The following is a 20723-nucleotide window of genomic DNA, read 5'->3' on the forward strand; positions in this document are numbered from 1 at the left end:
ATTTATCTTTATTGGCTAAGTACAAAACCTCATCTCTATAATTAAAAATTAAGAAAACGGTTGACCCATAAGGCCATCCCTGCAACTTCCCGCTATTTTCGTAACTATGCGCTCGAAATTGTACTTATTATGTTTTTGAGCTCTGAGAGCTCAAAAATCTAATTTTCGTGTAGTTTTGAGCTCTCCGAGCTCAAAAGTTTGATAGGAGTTTAATAAATCACTATTTGTTTAATTTTCCAACCGCAATAACTTTTGAATGAATGAACCAATTTTCACGCGCTTAGCGGAATTCGACGCAGTTTTCCAAATACTATGATATACTTTCAAACACAAATTGATTAGACCGAAAATTTCGGTGTAATTCGAAAAAAACACTTTTTTTCGATTTTTTTCGTCAACGATAACTCTCGAACGAATCAACCGATTTTTAACGACTTGGTGGCGATCGACGTGGTTTTTCGATGTTAAGAGCTGATTAGTTTTTGGAAATGATCGGTCAAACCGTTTACAAGTTATGAGAAAAAAACCACATTTGAAAAAAATTTTTTTTGTAGTTTTTTTGAGATTTCTGAAAATCTACCGGTCCGAATCGGTCCAAACCATATTCAAAATCTAAGGTCAGTCAAGCCCTTTTGATTGGCGTCAACCGCGATAAAATAAGAGAATCTTCGATTTTCTTAGGGAGAGGTTAAAAAGTCTTAACTCCCGGTATTGTGAAATAAATATTTATAATTTTCATAAAGGATTGAAAATACGATCGAAAACGGGCGCTCGGGTATCCGGAAGCCACGCTCTCTTGGAACCTTTTAGCAAAAAATATTATTCAAACACAAAATATTCAATTTTCAAATTGAAACAATTCAGGCACTTACAGAATAGAAAGATAAATAATAACCTGTCAGCAAAAATTTTTTATTGCGATTTTTCATTAATTTATGCATTAGTTCATTAACAATTTCTTATAGCTTGTACATCAATATTGCAAGTGAGATAATTGTTAAACTATGAATCTCGAATTTTTTTCACTTCACAGAGCTATTTTTCAATGACCGAAGAATAGATTCCCGTCAGTATAACTAAACAATTGTTAATCCCCACATTGTTATTAACAATTTACCTCGGTGAGAAATTAAAAAGTAAAATAAATCTTATAAAAAAATTTTTTTTTTTTAGAAAATTACTTTGATTCGTTTTTTTATTAACATAAGCCACTTAAAAATGATTTTTTATGATTTTTATCATTTATTGTTTAGAAAATTGTTATAAACAAATGTGTTAATTATTAGTAATTTGAAAATTTTTTTTTGAATTCCTAATCTTCAATGCAAATTATGATTTAAAAAAAAAATCGTTTCTTAAAAAAATTTTTTGTTGCTTAACAACAGTCTTGTTAAATAACATTTTTTTCTTACCACTTGCATTCAATATTACGGAACCATTTTTTTTTTAATTATAATTTATGTTCTTCTTCGATAGCTAAAAAAAAGGAATCTGATTTTTTTTTAATTTTCATTATTTATTAAATAAGCAATTAGTAATAAACTACTAAATTTTTTTGGTATATTTTTAACTTCTCGCTCAGTAAATTGAAGATTTTCAAAAATCGGGAAGTTATTGGTTCTACCCCGTTTTTCGAAAATCGAGTTTTCGTCAGATCTCGACGTTTTGAGGTCCTAGGAAGCTTTCCTGACTATTTCCGCGAGGGTGTCACTGTGTGTGTGTCTCTCTCTCTCTCTCTCTCTCTCTCTCTCTCTCTCTCTCTCTCTCTCTCTCTGTAAGTACATAAACACGCTAATTTTTTTGCTCTGTTTGTGCAACATTTTTCTGCTGTAAATTGCCTCCGGGCATTTTTTGTTTCAGAAATATTGCAAGCAACAAATTGCAATCTGCAGATTGACATATAAATTTTCCTTATGTGTTCGCTGTGGATTGAAAAATAATTAAATATAAATTACTCATCATTGAAGAGGTTAAGTTGACAGTGGTTTTAGTGTACAGTGGATTGTTAGCCAAATTAGCGTCAGTTGATGTCAACTCTCACTTGAAGTTTACCAGTTCTGAAAAATATCATCTATTTGATAACTACTCTGTTGATCTACAGTGTGTGCAACAAGGAGGTTTAAGTGACACTATTCATGACTGACTAATTACCTAGTGATTTACCATTTACTTTACCTTCTATCAGTGATAACTTGTCAGTAAAGTTCTATCAAATTCTTTCTGACCATTTAATTGTTATGACTTGAGAATTTACAAGCACCAATAGTGTGTGTACTGAGAAGGTGTAAGTTACACTATAAATAACTGGTTATCTATCTTGTTCTAACTAATAACTTGAAACTTGATATTAAATTGTCTGATCACCTTACAGTAATTTTACTTTCAATCTTCTGGTTATGCCATTGGTGCCTGACACATGTATTAAATGCAAGAGACCTGTTAAATCATCTGTTATTTGTAACACTTGTCAACAGCATTTTCATCCTGGTTGTGCACGAGATTACGTAAAAAACAGGCCGCTGACTGATTGTTGCAGAAAACAATTTAACTATCTCCTGGGAAATTTAGAAACAAAAACAAGACTTGCCTCGATAAAATCTACTAGCTCTAATACCTCTTCAGTTTCCAGTTTCAAATCTGCCAGCTCTTCTCCTCTTGATCATACATTTAAAGCTCGCGGATCTACCTCACTTGTTCGTTTATCAACAGCTCGTGTATCAACCACATTGAAATCACCTGTCACACCAAATACACCGATATCGATTGGTCCAGACTCAGTGTTTCATTCACCTATCACACCTCCAACAATGGCCCAGCTACCTTCAAATTGGTCTGAAAAGTCGCTTGACGATAAGATGACAGCTATGATGGAACAGTTTTTATCATCCAACATGTTGGTAAATAAGAAACTTGAGGAACTTAGTACGCAAATCGCTGACCTCAAAGATTCGCAAGCTGCTACTGTGTCTGACCTTTCGGAAGTTAAGGAAAATGTTAAAATAAATGCTGATTCAATTTCGAAATTAAACTTAGACATCAAAAAATTAAAAGAAGACAGTAAAACTAACATGAATATAATGCATAATAAACTAGCTGATCTGAGCAAACTAGTTACTCTTGAAAACAGTGTAGCTTCATCTACTTCATCTCTATTAGGAAGTACTACTGAGTTGGTAATCTCAGGTATTCCTGATTTAGTGGCTGATAAACTATCACCTTCTGAAATTCCGTCCGCTGTTTTAAATGCTCTAGAGTTACCACATTTGGTCAGCGATGTTTTGAGTGTTCGTAAATTTGTAAATAAAGATAGATCTAAACAACATAAGACTACCTATCATTCCTACATTATTGATTTGAAGTCTTCTCGAGTACGTGATTTCATTATAAGTTCGAAACGCAAGTCAAAAATCTTTTGGCTAAAATTGTGTTCCGGACTATGTTGATCAAAATTCCACATTTGCTATATACGTCAATGAATTTTTATTACCAGAGACACATAAATTACTTTTACAAACTAAAGAAAAGGCTAAGTTAAAAAAGATCAAGTATGTCTGGGTGACAAGTGGACAAATTTTTGCTAAAAGAGAAAATGGCTCTGAAATAATTAAAATTAAATATGTTTCTGATCTCACTAAACTAGATTAACAGTCAACTGATTCAACTAATAGCTCAACTAAAACTGCCTGAAGAGATTGTAAACTCATCTAGTCTTGAAGTGTTCAAAAATAAAATTTTTGACCATTTGTTGAATTTGGATTATTAATTTTATTATTGTAAAGTGATAAGTTCTCTGATAATTACTGTTAGATTCTAAGTGTTAAATTCTCCAACTTTGTTCTTTTATCAGCTGTTATTAATTGAATAATTTATTGAGTATGTTAGTTGAATCAGATAAAATAAATATAAATTTTTATATTAGATCTTTATTATAGTTTATGTACTTATATAATTTTTCTATTATTATTGTATTTGTAAATCATATTGTATTTAAAATTGCCATTTGGCTTGTGCCTTGGCATTAATAAACTATCAATCAATCAATCAATCAATCTGTGTGTGTGTGTGTGTGTGTGTGTGTGTGTGTGTGTGTGTGTGTGTGTGTGTGTGTGTGTGTGTGTGTGTGTGTGTGTGTGTGTGTGTGTGTGTGTGTGTGTGTGTGTGTGTGTGTGTGTGTGTGTGCGCTGCAAAAATTTTCCAGTGAGTTTTACTAAGTGTGCATAGTAATACCGGACTATAAGCAAACTGGTACAAAATTTACAAGTTCCCATAGTAAATGGTATGCGTAGACGACACGATTGTGTAATTTGGGCCTACGGTTACTATGAGAACTTGTAAATTTTGTTTCAGTTTTCTTATAGTCCGGTGTTACTATGCACACATAGTAAAATTCATTGGAAATTTTTTGCAGTGTATGTAACCCTTTTATAATTTTTGACCGATTTCATCGCGATTGGTGCTATTCGAAAGCGCTTGACCGAACTTAGATTTTGATTACACTTTGAACCAATTCGGACCGTAAATTTTGAGAAATCTAAACAAAACTGCAAAAAAATTTTTTTATAAATGTGGTTTTTTTTTAATAACTTTTGAGCCGCTTGATTGATCAATTCCAATTTATTTTACTTTTTAATTTCTCACCGAGGTAAATTGTTAATTTTCGCGTTAAAGTTCTAACTATAATGTCTTTCGTAAATGATAACTATTCGTAATATGTAACGTTAGACTAGAATTCATAGACTAAAATAGATTAATATATCTAAAATTAAAAATTATTTAAGTAATACGGTCACATTTATTGTAGTTAAAAAAGTAATAAATCATAGAACTAAATAAAAATTTTTTAGCACATTTAAAAAAAAAAGGAATAAATTAAAAATGAATAATTAAGTAAGATCATGAATTTTGGGCTTAATTTATTCCTTACCCGAGAAAAAAAGTTACATATAATTAGATATACATATATATAAAACCGTATATAATAATATATGAAAAATGGCCCTATATAATTATATATAACTATATAACTATATATAATTATATAGAATTATTTCCATAGAAAAAAAAACCGTCATGCACGGGAACCGAACCTGGGACCTGATGCTTGAGAGGTTATTACATTACCCGTTTACCTATGAGACTTACTTGAATAACAGAGTTTTTAACAACTACTAGTAATGCAAATCGTATGCAAGATCGATGGGTAATAAACGAAATTTTTTATTTTGTTTTTAAATTATTAATTATCAATATACACTGATAGAAAGATTCATTGACTATTAATAAATTAATTTATTCGAAGACAATTATTTAATTGGTTAAATTTTAATAAATCCTCTATATTAATATACATGGAAGTCTTGAAGTTAATAACTTAAAAATTATTCAAGGTGTACAAATGCTTAAATGTAAAATAGGAGAAACTAATCAAAATGAACAAGCTCGAGAGTTACAAATTTATTTGTGGTTTGGAAATCCAATTAATTATGAAGCCTACGAAAATGATCGCTTTTTGATTATAACCGAAGGTTTTCTTGATGAGAACATGAATATTTATGCTCGAGCAAATATTAAAAACGAACACATGTAATGACATATAGTTATATATGAATTATAAGTAATTATAAATAGTTATACATAAATTATATATAATCTTAAAAACGAACGTATGTAATGACGCATAGTTATATAAAAATTATATGCAATTATATATAACCTTAAAAACAAACCTATGTAAAGACATATAGTTATATATAAATTATATGTAATTATATATTGTCTTATATAATTATATAGAACCCTTAAAACGAACATACAATCAATTTAAGTATTTTTTTAATATTACTGGAAAATAGCCGTTTGTAAAATAGAATGTTTATTAACTCTAAATTTGGAAATCAGTTGATAATGTCGTTTGTAAAATTTGTCGCAAATAAAAAATAATATTAATGAAATTAGCGGAATTTAAATTTCACCAATTATAAATTTAGTCATTTAAATAATAGCGAAAAACAAAAATCTGTAGGTACGTGAATTTAGCCAATTCTTACTGCAGAAACTTGTCAAATTAGCCGATTATAAACTTTGTGAAATGTAAAATTAGCCGTTTCTAAATCTCTCGTAATTCTTTAACGGATCGACGGATCAAAAAAACGCTTTGAGGCATCTGAAAGAACTTTCATGAATTTAGTTTCTCTGAAAATTAGAGCAGATTCGTCTGACTCATTCAAAAGTTATAAGAAGTTTAAAAATGGCTAATTTTAAAATTCGTAAAATTTACAATCGGCTAATTTTATAAGTTTCTGCAGTAAGAATTTGCTAAATTCACGTAGCCGAAGATTTTTGTTTTTCGCAATTTTATAAATGACTGAATTTTGATTTGGTGAAATTTCCATTTCGCTAATTTCATTAATATCATTTTTCATTTTCGACTAATTTTATAAATGATATAAAAAAATCATTTTTAAGTCGCTTATGTTAATAGAAAAACGAATCAGAGTAATTTTCTAAAAAAAAAAAATTTTTTTAGAAGATTTATTTTACTTTTTAATTTTTCACCGAGGTAAATTGTTAATAACAATGTGGAGATTAACAATTGTTTAGTTATACTAACGGGAATCTATTCTTCAGTCATTGAAAAATAGCTCTGCGAAGTGAAAAAAATTTGAGATTCATAGTTTAACAATTATCTCACTTGCAATATTGATGTACAAGCTATCAGAAATTGTTAGTGAACTAATGCATAAATTAATGAAAAATCGCGATAAAAAATTTTTGCTGACAGGTCATTATTTATCTTTCTATTCTGTAAGTGCCTGAATTGTTTCAATTTGAAAATTGAATATTTTATATGATTGAATAATATTTTTTGCTAAAAGGTTCCAAGAGAGCGTGGCTTCCGGATACCCGAGCGCCCGTTTTCAGCGTATTTTCAATCCTTTGTGAAAATTATAAATATTTATTTCACAATACCGGGAGTTAAGACTTTTTTTTCAGGAAATTTCTTTTTCCTTTTGGAACTTTTTTAAAATTTTGGATCTCAAATAGTTTTTGAGATATAAGCAATAAACTAAGCCCCCCTTTTTCCTTTCAGTTAATTGTTTATAACTTTTGTGATTTTTGCGAGCCAATTTTCAAAATTTTCCAAAAACTTTCTACATGTGATAACGAATCGAATGACACCTCAATCAAATTTTTCGGACTCTTCGAAAAAATTTCGACCTAAAAGGTACTTGTTGACTAGACTACAAGAGCTTGGCCGAAAATAGATTTTCGATGAAATTCGAACTGATTGGGACCGGTAAATTTTTGAAAATCCCAAAAAAACTGAGAAAAATTATTTTTCATGTGATTTTTTGGTAATAACTTTCAAACGACTCTAACGATCGATTCTAGAAATTCATCAACTGTTAACCTTGGAAAATCACGTTGATCGCCATAAATTAAGTTTAGTCAAGCCCTTTCGAATAGTAACAACCGCGATTAAATCAGTCTAGCTGTTCAAAAGTTATAAGATGTTCACACACACACACACACACACACACACACACACACACACACGCGCGCGCGCATTGGGCTAAAACCAATAACTTTCCGATTTTGGAAAATTTTAATTTTCTTAGCGGGAAATTAAAAAAAAACAACAGTGTGCTATAAGAGAACAAACTCAAAAGTAGAAAATAAGGAAATGATTTTTGATCATTGAACTCCTATTTTTTACTGATTTGTAAAGTTAATTGACTCCATATTGTTTATAAAAAATAAATAAACATAGTTGTTGCTTTAGTAATAACTAAAATCCTTTTCTAGATGGTTCCGCAAAATTCAAGAAAAAATTGCTACGTGAGTGTCGATACAAGAGAAAAATAGAATAGATCTACGTAAATATTTTATTTAGGTGGACGCACATGTAAAAATTTTTTTCGCGTTGGTAGGTCAAGAATAACTTTAACCAGTACGACACGTGACATATATCAATTCATGTCTGGCGCTCTGCTGTATTGATAAAAAATGAGCGTATTATTATCTTTTTCATCAGCTGTGATCAGAAGGTAGTTGTATGCAATTTAAGCTTTCTATTCAAGTCAATATGTATCGTTCTCACTTATTCTACCATGTTGAAACAATTTTTTCGATTAAATTTTCGCAATAAGTTATGGTTGTAAAAGTTGTTCACGCATTAAATTATGATTTTTTTTTGTCGATTTTAAACGAAAGCTGAGGTAAAGATGGACTTTATTATTTACCTTCAAATTAATTTTATTTTTCCTTCATCGTTAATAATGATTTCTTGTTATGCATAGACATGTTGTACCGCTAAATTATAAAATCAATACAAATATAACTGTAAAATTTTCTCTTATTTAAAAACATCTTTTATCGTAATTGAAATTATTTTAATTTATATGTTGTTACACGTGAAAATAACTCCAAAATGTTACACAAAGATACATTTTAAATATATCAGTAAAAGCTGGTCCTCATAAAAATCAAAAAAATTAGTCCATCTTTTATATTGTTAACATTATCTCCTTGTTCATATTCACATCTAAACTGTATTGAATACAAAAAACAAGACGCAAGGTTTTACGTTGCATAATTTAATCTTCGAGTGAATAAAATTCACGACGGCTCTAATTGCTACTGACTGAGCTGTATACAAGGTAAACTCACCCACTATCACGTTTATAACTGAACTTTATATCAAGTTACTAAACCTCAATCTTATGCGAGCATGCGTTATAAAGTTAGAGTCACATCGTGAAGAAAAGGTTGCATGGATGTAAATTATTCTTTATATTATTCCTTCCAACGAAAAAAATTAATTTTTTTTTATTAATAGTTGATTCATTAGTTGTTATTTATTTATTGCATTGTATTATTTTTAAACTGCGTGATTTAATCTATTTATATCGTGTTTATTATACTTTTGTTGCATGAAAGTATTAGGGTGTCAGGTATTGACCACAGTGATTGCTTTGTCTACTGCGCCCTCTGAATTTCCAACTTACACTTAAGACATTATGCGGCATACTAAAAAGAATTTTATTAAAGATGTACTGTTAAATTCACGTTACTCGTGGAACGGATGGCACAGCATCATCATTTGTCGGTAATTGAGATAATTATTTGAATTTTTAACTTTCCGTTAAGAAAATTGAAAATTTTCAAAAATCGGAAAGTTATTGGTTTTACCCTGTTTTTTGAAAATCGAGTTTTCATCAGATCTCGACGATTTGAGATCTTAGGAAGCTTTACTGAGTATTCCTGCGGTGATGTCATCGTGTCTGTATGTACGTATGTACGTACGTATGAATGTATGTACGTGTGTACGTACGTATGACTGTATGTACGCGCGCGCGCGCGTGTGTGTGTGTGTGTGTGTGTGTGTGTGTGTGTGTGTTAAACTCTCATAACTTTTGAACAGCTTGATCGATTTTATCGCGGTTAACGCTATTCAAAAGGTTTCGACCAAACTTAGATTTCGAGTTAATGTTTTAATAAAAAAGTTATTGCGATTCAAAAATACAGAAATAGTGTTTCATTAAACTTCTTTCAGACTTTTAAGCTGGGAGAGCTCAAAATGATATGAAAATTATATTTTTGAAGTCGAAGAACTCAAAAATATAATAAGTGCAATTTTCAGCGCTTAAGTATAGAATTAACGGGAAGTTGCAGGGATGGCCTTTAGGGTCAACCGTTTTCCTAATTTTTAATAAACATCGTCTGAATGGCTCATCTGATCGATTTTCAAAATCAATTGGCTTTTAACGTCAAAATTCCACGTTGATCGCAACCGGTATAGTCAAAATCGGTTGATTCGTTCGTGAGGTATCGTTGTTAAAATAAATAGAAAAAATTATTTTTTCAATATTTCTATGAAAACTTCAATCTGGCTAGTTCTCGCTTTACGATTCTTTAAAAAGCTCAAGAAACATTTTGGTTCGTTCTTAACACATAGCTCACAAATGTAACAGCCTAGTGAATGCAACGTAGACCCAGATACCTCTGCAGTTCACACACATAACCCGTACCAATCTTTACATACATAACTATTACATATTACATATTACATATTAGAGATATAACTATTACATATTAGAGATATAATATTTAGGTTTGAATCATTCAAATAATTTATAATTCGATTATGGCTACATAAAAATGTTAAACAAATCACCCTCTAAAAAATATGGAGTTAGACAAATTACTAATTAGATCGTCGATATACCATCTAGGCCACTGCAATGACTCATTACTTTATAGTAATTTTTTCAATAACTAGTATATTTGTTAGAAACAATTTTAAGATTATTTAGTACAGAAGTTTATAGAATAATTAGTTTAAAAATGATAATAGTATTGTAGAAGAGATGAAAAAATTTTATACATCTACTAGTAGAACCATGTTTCCAAAACATTGAACCTATTAAAATACTACAATAGAAATTGTAGTATTACAAAAATGAATTACAAGCCAGCACTTTTAATTATGAAATATTTTTATGATAATTAACATTAATTTTAACAAATTGCATAATCTATTAATAAGTTATTCAATACACTCGACATTATTTTCTTGTTCACCAACATACGTATTTTTTATAGTCAAACCTTCAACATTCCGTTCTATTCTAATTATATAACACAAATTAATTATTTCACAAACATCAATTAAAACTTCTGACGAATCTCTTTCAATAATTTTATGAAGATAAGGAACGGTAATTCGAGTTTCGTTTGGTCCTTCAATTAAGCTCAAAGAAGCTGTAGTTTTAAATGAATCTTCAAAAAAAAGTTCTTTAAAAAAGACATAAAATCTTGAATCTTGACAATGATATTCACAGTTATTGGCACAGTTACAAATTTTTAAATAATACTTCACAAATCCAATTTTAGGTCCACTTTGAGTAGCTACTTTTATACAGTACGATGCAAATGCTGTCTTCCTGGAATAATCTATCGAATAAATTATTTGTTTCTGCTTTTTTACTCTGTAAAATTTATGAATTTTTACATTGTTATTACTTTCACCAATTTGATCTAGTGCGACGATAAGATTTTGAGATTTAGTTTTGAGCAAAGACATTTTTCCCAAAGCGTATAAATTCTCTCCAATTTTACGACTAGTATCAACTCTTTTTCCTGTAGTTTTTAATTTCTTGCAAAATTTTGTAACTGGTTTTTCTTCAGGTAAATCTTTTATTTTATTCAATATTGTTAAGTGATTAGAAACTTTAGTGTAAATTTGCAATCCAACATCACGGGTACCATGCACGTATCCTACCATTTTGCCGAGCAAATCTTCCAAAAAAAAACATGAGGTTATCCACAATGGACATAAGTCTTTGACTACCTGAGGTAAATGCCGTAAACAGTGAATATTGAATGTTGTAAATTGAATATCATATAATGTCTGAAATTTAGCATCAAATGCATTTAAAAGATTTTCACTCAAAGCAAGGGACTCTAGCGATATTGATTGTTGGTTGAGAATGTAAATTCCTAGAACTAACTCAATGTAGTGCTCCAAATAAACTTTGTCCATCAAATCTTCTAAGAGTGGAAGTGAATAAAAAAGGAAGAAACTTTTCCATTCATTAGCTTTCCAATGGTTACTGTGTACTGTTAAGTCTCGAGGCATTCGTTTAATGAAGCTAGGTGGTTGAATTTTCTTCAACCGTTCATCAATAATATCTCAATGTGCATATAGCGACCAAGGTTTATATCTATAAGCACTATCAAACCACAATGTTGCCATAAGTCTAACTACTCCAAGGTAAACGTTATGCATGACGTCAATTGAGGTACCGCGAATCATATCTGGCATCATTTTGCTCAATATTGATGTACATTTTACGCCGTACACTGGTTTTTTTGGAGTAGACAATGTCACAAATGTATCATAGTCGTCGATTGTCCTTGGTATAAGCTCCCCCTCAAAAGAATATATATGAGTATTTCCATAAACACCTTCTTCTCTCACTGTATATTAGGGTGTTTCAAAAAAAGACGAATTTTTTTTTTTCTTTTGGTGTCTAAAAATTGATAGTATACCTAAAAACAAAAATTTTGGCGCCCATGTGAGCTCTTAATATCAATAGTAAGATTTGCCTGTATCAATTTCTTTATTTTCCATTTAAATAACACGGGAAAAATTTTTTTTAATTTTTTAATTTTTATTACTTTGGAACGGTTCATCGTAACAACAATCTGAAAAATGATATTAGTAGGAAATTTTACGCTCTACAAAAAACGTCTGAAGACCAAAGTTTCTCAGATTAACGGCTTCAAAGATATCCGTGGTCAAAGATAACACTAATAAAAAATTTCAAATATTTTCCAATAAAATTACAAAAAAAAAATATCACATGCTATATTTTTATTATTTTTTATCTTAAATTACTTTAATTCCGTTAACTTGAGACTGTAAACTTTTTTTTTTTACTAATTAATTCAATACTTAACTCACGAAATGCACTAATATATAAATATAAACGTTAAAAATGTCATATAAATGATTTTTTGGTCTTTCTTATAACAAATTTATTTTATATTTTATAAAATTTATAAATTTTTGTAAGAGGAAAATGTAAAGTTCCTTATTACACAAACTCACCAAACACTCATCATTGCATATTATTCAAAATAATATGAAAATTCTGTAAATACGTTAAATCAATTAAATCTACTATAAAACTTGATCAAATGTTCTTTATTTGAAAAATATCAACAGAGCTTTATTTAGCTCTGTCGGTACAAGTATTATACTCATTTAATTTGAGTGTTGTAGCTAATAAGCTCTGTGTTGGTAAGCCTGGTTGTTCGGTACTAACTTCATTTAGTTGCTTTGCTCTCAACACTTTACTATATCTTCTCGTCATTGTCTTTGTTCATTGATACTGACTGTTTTTTCAATCCGTTATATTATTAATTTAATTAGTTGAAATGTATTAGTTATAAATTTTGTGACCATAATGGTGAAAACAGTGTACTTGATTGGTGATGTGTTAAGTGAATTAGTTGGAAAAAAATTACCCTCTCTGAAAGAGGTTATGTCGCTTTTATTTTATTATCTTGATACGAAAAATTTTTCAGTTAAAGAAAGTATATCAATCACTATCAACAAAGTTTTTGAAATTTGATGTGCGGCACAAATCCCGACAAGAGAGAAAAGATCTGCTTTTTTGAAACTAATCTCAAATCACAATCGATGGAAGAATTTACAAAAAAACCGTAAAATGAAAAAGTCAAAGTCTTAAAAAAAAAAGGAATCCGTTTTTCAGGATGAATTAAATAAACTATTTGATGTAGCTCATGCGGATGTTTTAAATATACTGGACAAAGAAAAAAGATTATTTTATTTGGGACAAAAATCTTCCAGTCGACGTGGTTTTATTTCATATAATTCTCAACCAATTTTAGAAGATGTCGAAGACATGGATGTTGATATCAGCAATTATGATAATAATAACAATAATAGTGATAATAATAGTGAAGAGAACATTGATATTAATGATAAAAACTATAATAATAATGGTAATGATAGTAATAATAATGTCGGAGTGTTTGATAACGACAATGTCAACTATTATTGTGCAGTTGAGACTGATGATGTTGCTAATCATAAAATATCAAGTCATCCATCTCAATTATCCCAGAAATCTTTGGAAAGTAATACTTCTCGTATAATCTCTGAATATGAAGATAAAATGCCAAAACAACAAGTTCCAAAAATTGATATAATGACACCAGAACTTGCTGCGGCTTTGGATAGAGCTAACGTGACTAGTAGAATAGCGACTTACATTATTGCTGCTTTATTATCTAGCTTGAACATTGATTGTGCAAGTGTAAACTTTAGTCATGTGACTATTCACCGAGCAAGGGAAAAATTCCGGAAAGAAGCGGCGTTAAATCTGAAGACTAATCTGGAAACTGACAATTATGTACTACATTTTGATGGAAAACTGTTATCAGATATTACAGGCACAGAACAAGTTGACCGGCTTCCGAATATTTTAGTTCCTAAAATAGAATCTGGGACTGGACAAAACCAAGCTTCGGCTATTATTAAAACAGTAAAACAATGGGATATTAATACTGACAACATCAAAGCATTGTGTTCTGATACTACGGCGTCAAATACGGGTAAATAATTTATTAATAAAAAAAATATAACATGGTTGATTACCGTAATGTTTAAATGCTAAATCAAATCAGATTTTTAGTATTAACCATTAATTTCCAAGTTATGAGTTATTTTTTTTTTCAAATTGAAAAGATTTCTCCGTACTACTCTAAAAAATCGATACTTCACTAGCAATTCTCATTTTATTTTTTCAGGAATCAGAAATGGTGCGTGTGTATTAGTAGAAAAGGCTCTTAGTAGAAAACTGTTGTACTTGCCATGCCGACACCATATTTTTGAAATTGTTCTTCGAAGTGCATTTGAAGTATACTGGCCTGCTTCGTCTGGCCCAAACGTTCCAATTTATCAGAGATTTAAAAAGAAGTGGGATGAAATTGACCAATCAAACTTTACGGCTGGTATTTGTGACAAAAAAGTTTTGTAAGTAATAACACCAATCAAAGATGAGATTTTGAAATTCGTTAATAATCAAATAGAAGTAAAATATTTTAATCCAGCGCTGAAGAATTATTAACTGACGTTAAAGTGGAAAAGAAAAATGTATAAAGTTCAGTATAATTGAGGAGCTGATTTTTAAAAGGGTATCTTTTCATATTTTAAAATACCAGTTTTCTGAACTTTTAAATACTAATTACTTTGAGAATTATGAACATTTATAAATGAAAATCGAATTGCAGCTTCATAACCGATTGCACTTTATAGCTAAATTAAAAAAAGTTCAATACAAATATTTATAATTGAAGATAACTAGTTTTTTGTCTCGATTAATCAAAAATCAAAAGATACCCTTTTGAAAATAAGCTCCTCAATTATCAATTTTACTCTGATTAATTAACTTGCCGTCGTGATTAAAAATATTGAAAATCAGTTTCACATGACTGTTATACTTTCAATCATCTTTAACGATTAAAATTGCGTTTGTAAAATATTTTACAACTTTTACCTCACATCAGTTAATAATAATTAGTCTTCTCAACTTTGAAATTGCGATATAATCAATTTCATTTTGACTTATAACTTTTTTTGTAGATGGATCATTGTTGAGACGATTACCGTGAACTTCTGGAATTATCATTAATATTTTTGGGTACTACTACCACAAATATTACATTTAAGCATCCTGGACCGGTCCATCATGCAAGGTGGATGGCTAAAGCAATATATAGTTTAAAAATTTTTTTATTCAGAAATGAATTTCATCTTACTAAATCGGAAGTAGATGAATTACGAGAACTTTGTTTATTTATCATAATATTCTATTTAAAAGCTTGGTTTACTGCGCCGTGTGCTATAACAGCACCTAATAATGATTTAACTTTGATTAAAGAATTAATTTCATTTGAACGATTTAATAATAGTCTTTCACAGACATGCTGACAAAAATTAGCCGATCACTTGTGGTATTTAAACAACGAGCTGTCTGTTTTATCTCTCTTTGATAAAAATGTTTCAGTTGGAACAAAAAAAAGAATAGTTCATGCTCTTAAAAACTGTAAAGCCAATGAAACTACAACAAATCGCTTTATAATAGATAAGAAAAATTTAGAGTCCTTATTAAATAAAGATCTTAGTCAATTTCTGTCTATGAGATCGATTAATATATTTGAATCGTTTGATTTGTCGTATGAGTTCATTGATGAGGATGTTATTTTGTGGCCTCAGAATCCGAATTTCTTAGAAAACTTGGAGTATTTCGGGAAACTTCAAGTTGTGAATGATGTAGCAGAACGCGGCGTGGCATTGATAGAGCAGTATAATCGATGCTTAACGAAAGATGAAGAACAGCTTCAATATTTGTTGCAAGTAGTGACAGAACATAGAAAACAATATCCTAATTGCAATAAAAGTAATTTTATAAAACTGTAATATTTTCAAGTTGAAAAATTGGTGTAACAAGTTGTAAATATAGTTTTTTGTTATAAAGAATTAATTGTTCAATTAAATTTCTTAATATTTAGTAAAAAAAAATAAATTTGTTATAAAAGAGACCAAAAATCATTTATAAGATATTTTTAACGTTTATATTTATATATTAGTGCATTTCGTGAGTTAAGTATTGAATTAATTAGTAAAAAAAAAAAGTTTACAGTCTCAGGTTAACGGAATTGAAGTAATTTAACATAAAAAATAATAAAAATATAGCATATGATATTTTTTTTGTAGTTTTATTGGAAAATATTATAAATTTTTTATTAGTGTTATCTTTGACCGCGGATATCTTTGAAGCCGTTAATCTGAGGAACTTTGGTCTTCAGACGTTTTTTGTAGAGCGTAAAATTTCCTACTAATATCATTTTTCAGATTGATGTTACGATGAACCGTTCCAAAGTAATAAAAATTAAAAAAAATTTTTCCCGTGTTATTTAAATGGAAAATAAAGAAATGGATACAGGCAAATCTTACTATTGATATTAAGAACTCACATAGGCACCAAAATTTTTGTTTTTAGGTATACTATCAATTTTTAGACACCAAAAGAAAAAAAAAATTCGTCTTTTTTTGAAACACCCTAATATATATATATATATATATATATATATATATATATATATATATATATATATATATATATATATATATATATATATATACGGAAAGTTATATTCGATTATCGATATATTTTAACCTTTCATAATACTTGCTTCTAACATAGCGTGGAAGTATTATAGTATAAATTCATTAGTTTATCATTAACTTAGATACAAAAATATTACTTATAATATTAATAGTTAACTTAGTAAAATAATTGAAAAAGTTATATATTTATAGAGAAAAAAAGTTTATTATTCTTATCATTATACAGATACAATAACTAAACTTTAAAATCTCATTCAAATTTTCACAATTTCAAATTGATTGTATTTTCCACCACGATAAAGTAGTCCCAAGTGATCTTCTTTTGCATTTTTGGTCATGTCTTCGAGGGGTTTTGCATCATCAAGTAAAATTTTTGCAACTCTGTTTGGTAAAAATACAGAAAATTCATTATCAATTGATACAATGATAGTATTCCCATATTTTGCTTTAACAAGCTTGACATCATTGATTACATAAATATTATTAATTTCTAATTCACTCAATCTTTTAGTTGGCAAAATATCTTCACAACGACTAATACTGTTAACTTTTGAATAATCCATTGTGTCCTAGATCCCAAAAATTTTTGTTATATATCAAATAGAGAGATTTATCCAACACAACAATGTCAATATAGGTACTTATTCGATTATTCTTTTAATTTTATTCTTTCACTTAGTGGTCTCTCGAAGAAGCTTTGATTTAAACTTATAGAGCTCTGCTCAAATTTAACCTCTTTATAGGATGCTCCCCTCCTTAAAATTATCAAAACTACATCGTAATTGAATTCTAAAAAATCATCAATGAGTCTAGAGTTTATTTTGCACCGTATTAAATTCCAAGAAGAATGTTAATTTTATGTAACGCAGTAAAAAATTTGAGAATCTTAAGATCGAATTCGTCAACAATCCCTGAAATTATTATTTTGCGCAGTAAGAAATATGAGATTCTGAAAAAGAATTTATTAACAATCTCTGAAATTATTGTTTTACGCAGTATAAAATTAATAAGACGAATATTAATTTTATTTAACACAGTAAGAAATTTGAGAATCTTGAGAAAGAATTCATCAATAATCTTTAAAATTATTATTTTACGCAGTAAGAAATTTGAGATTCTTGAAAAGTATTTATCAACAATCTCTGAAATTATTGTTTTACACAGTATAAAATTCATAAGACGAATGTTAATTTTATTTAACACAGTAAGAAATTTGAGATTTTTGTAATATAATCCATCAACAACCCTGGAAGTAATGATCTAACCTAGTATGAAATTTAAACTTCTCAAGAACTAATTTATCAACAATTCTTGAATTTATCATGTTATAATAAACTATGAAATAATTTTTTTATCAACCTTTTATGCGTCATTCTTACCCACTATATAAAGCCGAGCTGTGAAAATTTTTTAATCAGTTCTTTGACTTACATCTCACACAACATTTTTGGATTGGAGAAAAAATTTAATTATAAGAAAAGATTAGAAATGAATAAAAAAGTTTTTACTGTATAATAAATACATTTGTAATATAGTTTATAGCCTGATAAGTGTTGAAACGTGCAATAAAATGGATCAGTCTGGTAGTCTCATCAACACCCTCCAAACCTTGGTCAACTCAATACATCAAACATTTAATGATTTGAGAGAAGAATCGCTGACTGAAGAGTATTGTCAAAGATGCTACAATGTCTGCTCTGACACAATTGAATATTTCAATACTATTTTAACCGATCAGCACACGAGTGTTCAAGTCAAGCGAAGTGTCCAAGCAAATATTGTATTATTGTGTTGGTATGCCGATCAATTCATGAGACTGAGCGGTCAAGTAACCGGTGGTGACTTAAGTGCAAGAAATGGTCTGATCAAGTGGCAAGACCTTGAAAATGCCTTCGCAAATAATATTAAAACTGGTTGTGTAGTAAATCGTGCACATACTCATTTGAGGGAATTTTTGCAGGACTCGAAGGATCTAGTGATTAACAAAATTAAAAGCATGATGAAAGATGGTGCAAACCTTAAAGTTAACACAGAGCTGTTTTGTACATTTAAAAATTCAAAAAATGGTGATACTGTGGAAGAAAAAATATCATTTTTGATAAAAAGCCATGAAATATTACAAGCAACACCATTGAATGAATGGTATATGGACAACGTGTACGATAAATTATTAATAAAAGTTGAAGAATTTAACCAGAAAGATTCAGGATGGAGTTTGGTGTAAATTAATAACTTGGTCATAACAATGTCAAGGTTTGCACCTTTTGAAACTGGTGAATCAACATTCATACAACTACCCAAGGACATTCAACGCATAAAAGCAGTTCTTAATATCGAAAATTTTGATAAATATTGTTTTCTCTGGTGTGTTGTAGCTGCATTATATGAACCTCAAACTGGCCACCCCGAAAGAACAAGTGCATATCCACATTATAGTACTGTACTAAATTATCAAGGTATTAAATTTCCAATAGTTTTGAAAGATATCTCGAAATTTGAAAAATTAAACAACTTATCTATTAATATTTATGGAATCGAATCAGAATTTACTCAGAAAAAATCCAAGAAAAGCAAAATAATTCCTGTTTATTTAGGTAATAATTATAACTCTGAAAAAGTTATCCACTTATTGATGGTACAAAGAAATGTATATAATCATAATGATGATTTAAAAAATTATGACCCTAAATTTCACTTTGCTTTAATAAAAAATTTATCAGGATTAGTTAAAAGTCAACTATCTCAAGGTCACTATAAGTTACTTTTTTGTGACAGATGTCTCAATCATTTTAAAGAGCAAAAATCTTTCGATAAACACAAATCTGATTGTTTTAAAATAAATAAAGTTCGTATGGAGCTTCCAAATGAAACAAATAAAATATTAAAATTCACAAAGTTTCAATATAAAGACATTGTACCCTTTGTTGTATATGCACACTTAGAATGTGCGCTTGAATCCCAAGGAGATGATGATAATGAAACTCAGAAACATGTTCCACATAGTATAGCATTTTATTGCCATTGTAGTTACACAGATAAACTTTCCAAATTTGAAATAAATCGCTCTCCATCATGTATCGAGTGGTTTGTGAAAAAATTACAACATTTAGCTTTTGAATATGATTATTATTTGCACAACCCAGTACCAATGAAAAAGTTGACAAAACAGGAGCACAATAGTCATAACCAGGCATCTATTTGTCACATTTGCGAAAAACTTTTCACTTCTGATCAAGATAAATGCTATGATCATAATCACTTTACAGGTCATTATCGTGGTCCTGCTCATACTTCCTGTAACTTAAGTTATCAAAAATCTCAAGTAATTCCAGTAGTTTTTCATAATTTATCTGGTTATGACTCTCATTTTTTGATCAGGCATTTAGCTACAGTTTTCAAAGGTAGAATGACATTGCTACCGATAATAAAGAAAAATATATATCATTCACTAAGTCAGTTGAAGATACTTCAGTTACTTTATGCTTCATAGATTCATTTAAATTTATGGCATCTAGCCTAGAGAAATTATCTTCATATCTTGATAATGATTGTAAAAAAATAACCAAATCCTACTATCTTGATCCAGAGCAATTTGAATTAGTCACTCGTAAAGGTGTATTTCCTTATGAGTATATTGACTGTGTTGATAAACTGAATGATAAACAGTTGCCTGACAAAGACTTATTCTATTCGAGATTAACAAATGACTATATTTCTGATGAAGATTATGATTTTGCGAAATTAGTTTGGAATAAATTTGAATTCAGTACCCTGGGAGAGTACTCAGATTTATATCTTAAAACTGATGTACTTCTTTTGGCTGATGTTTTCGAAAATTTCAGATCAAGTTGCTTAAAAACATACACTTTAGATCCATGTCATTTTTACACTCTTCCTGGTCTTGCACTCGAAGCAATGCTTTGCTATACTGGTGTTGAACTTGAGCTGTTAACTGATCCAGGAATGTTACTTTTCATTGAAAAGGGCATCCGCGGAG

The 20723-nt window shown here is 29.4% G+C and overlaps 3 protein-coding genes and 1 long non-coding RNA gene across 6 annotated transcripts in view; 3 read left to right on the forward strand and 1 right to left on the reverse strand.

The window, feature by feature from the left end:
- The window catches only part of LOC141529515 (patj homolog), a 769735-nt gene that overhangs the window by 542359 nt on the left and 206653 nt on the right, over positions 1 to 20723 (reverse strand). Inside the window, exon 1 of one of the 3 annotated variants that reach the window (XM_074246078.1) lies at positions 8244 to 8828. The exons of the other annotated variants lie outside the window; for them this stretch is intronic. The gene's annotated coding sequence lies outside the window, so the exon portion shown is untranslated. Of the gene's footprint in view, positions 1 to 8243; positions 8829 to 20723 lie in introns of those variants that run through there. 3 annotated transcript variants of the gene reach the window in all.
- LOC141529552 (uncharacterized) overlaps positions 1 to 20723 on the forward strand; it is a 137484-nt gene that overhangs the window by 109106 nt on the left and 7655 nt on the right. The window lies entirely within an intron of this gene.
- Positions 1576 to 3443, forward strand: LOC141529298 (uncharacterized). Its single transcript, XM_074245800.1, has 2 exons — positions 1576 to 2284; positions 2372 to 3443. Exon 2 carries the CDS (start codon positions 2397 to 2399, stop codon positions 3441 to 3443), a length of 1047 nt encoding a protein of 348 aa, XP_074101901.1. The 5' UTR covers positions 1576 to 2284; positions 2372 to 2396.
- LOC141529299 (uncharacterized) lies at positions 13437 to 15355 on the forward strand. Its single transcript, XM_074245801.1, has 4 exons — positions 13437 to 13491; positions 13600 to 14148; positions 14344 to 14569; positions 15179 to 15355. Exons 1-4 carry the CDS (start codon positions 13437 to 13439, stop codon positions 15225 to 15227), a joined length of 879 nt encoding a protein of 292 aa, XP_074101902.1. The 3' UTR covers positions 15228 to 15355.

The sequence above is a fragment of the Cotesia typhae genome, unplaced genomic scaffold (genome assembly GCF_013202065.1).
Source record: "Cotesia typhae breed Kobodo isofemale line unplaced genomic scaffold, CoteBio_Ctyphae contig_48, whole genome shotgun sequence".
Taxonomy (NCBI): Eukaryota; Metazoa; Arthropoda; class Insecta; order Hymenoptera; family Braconidae; genus Cotesia; species Cotesia typhae.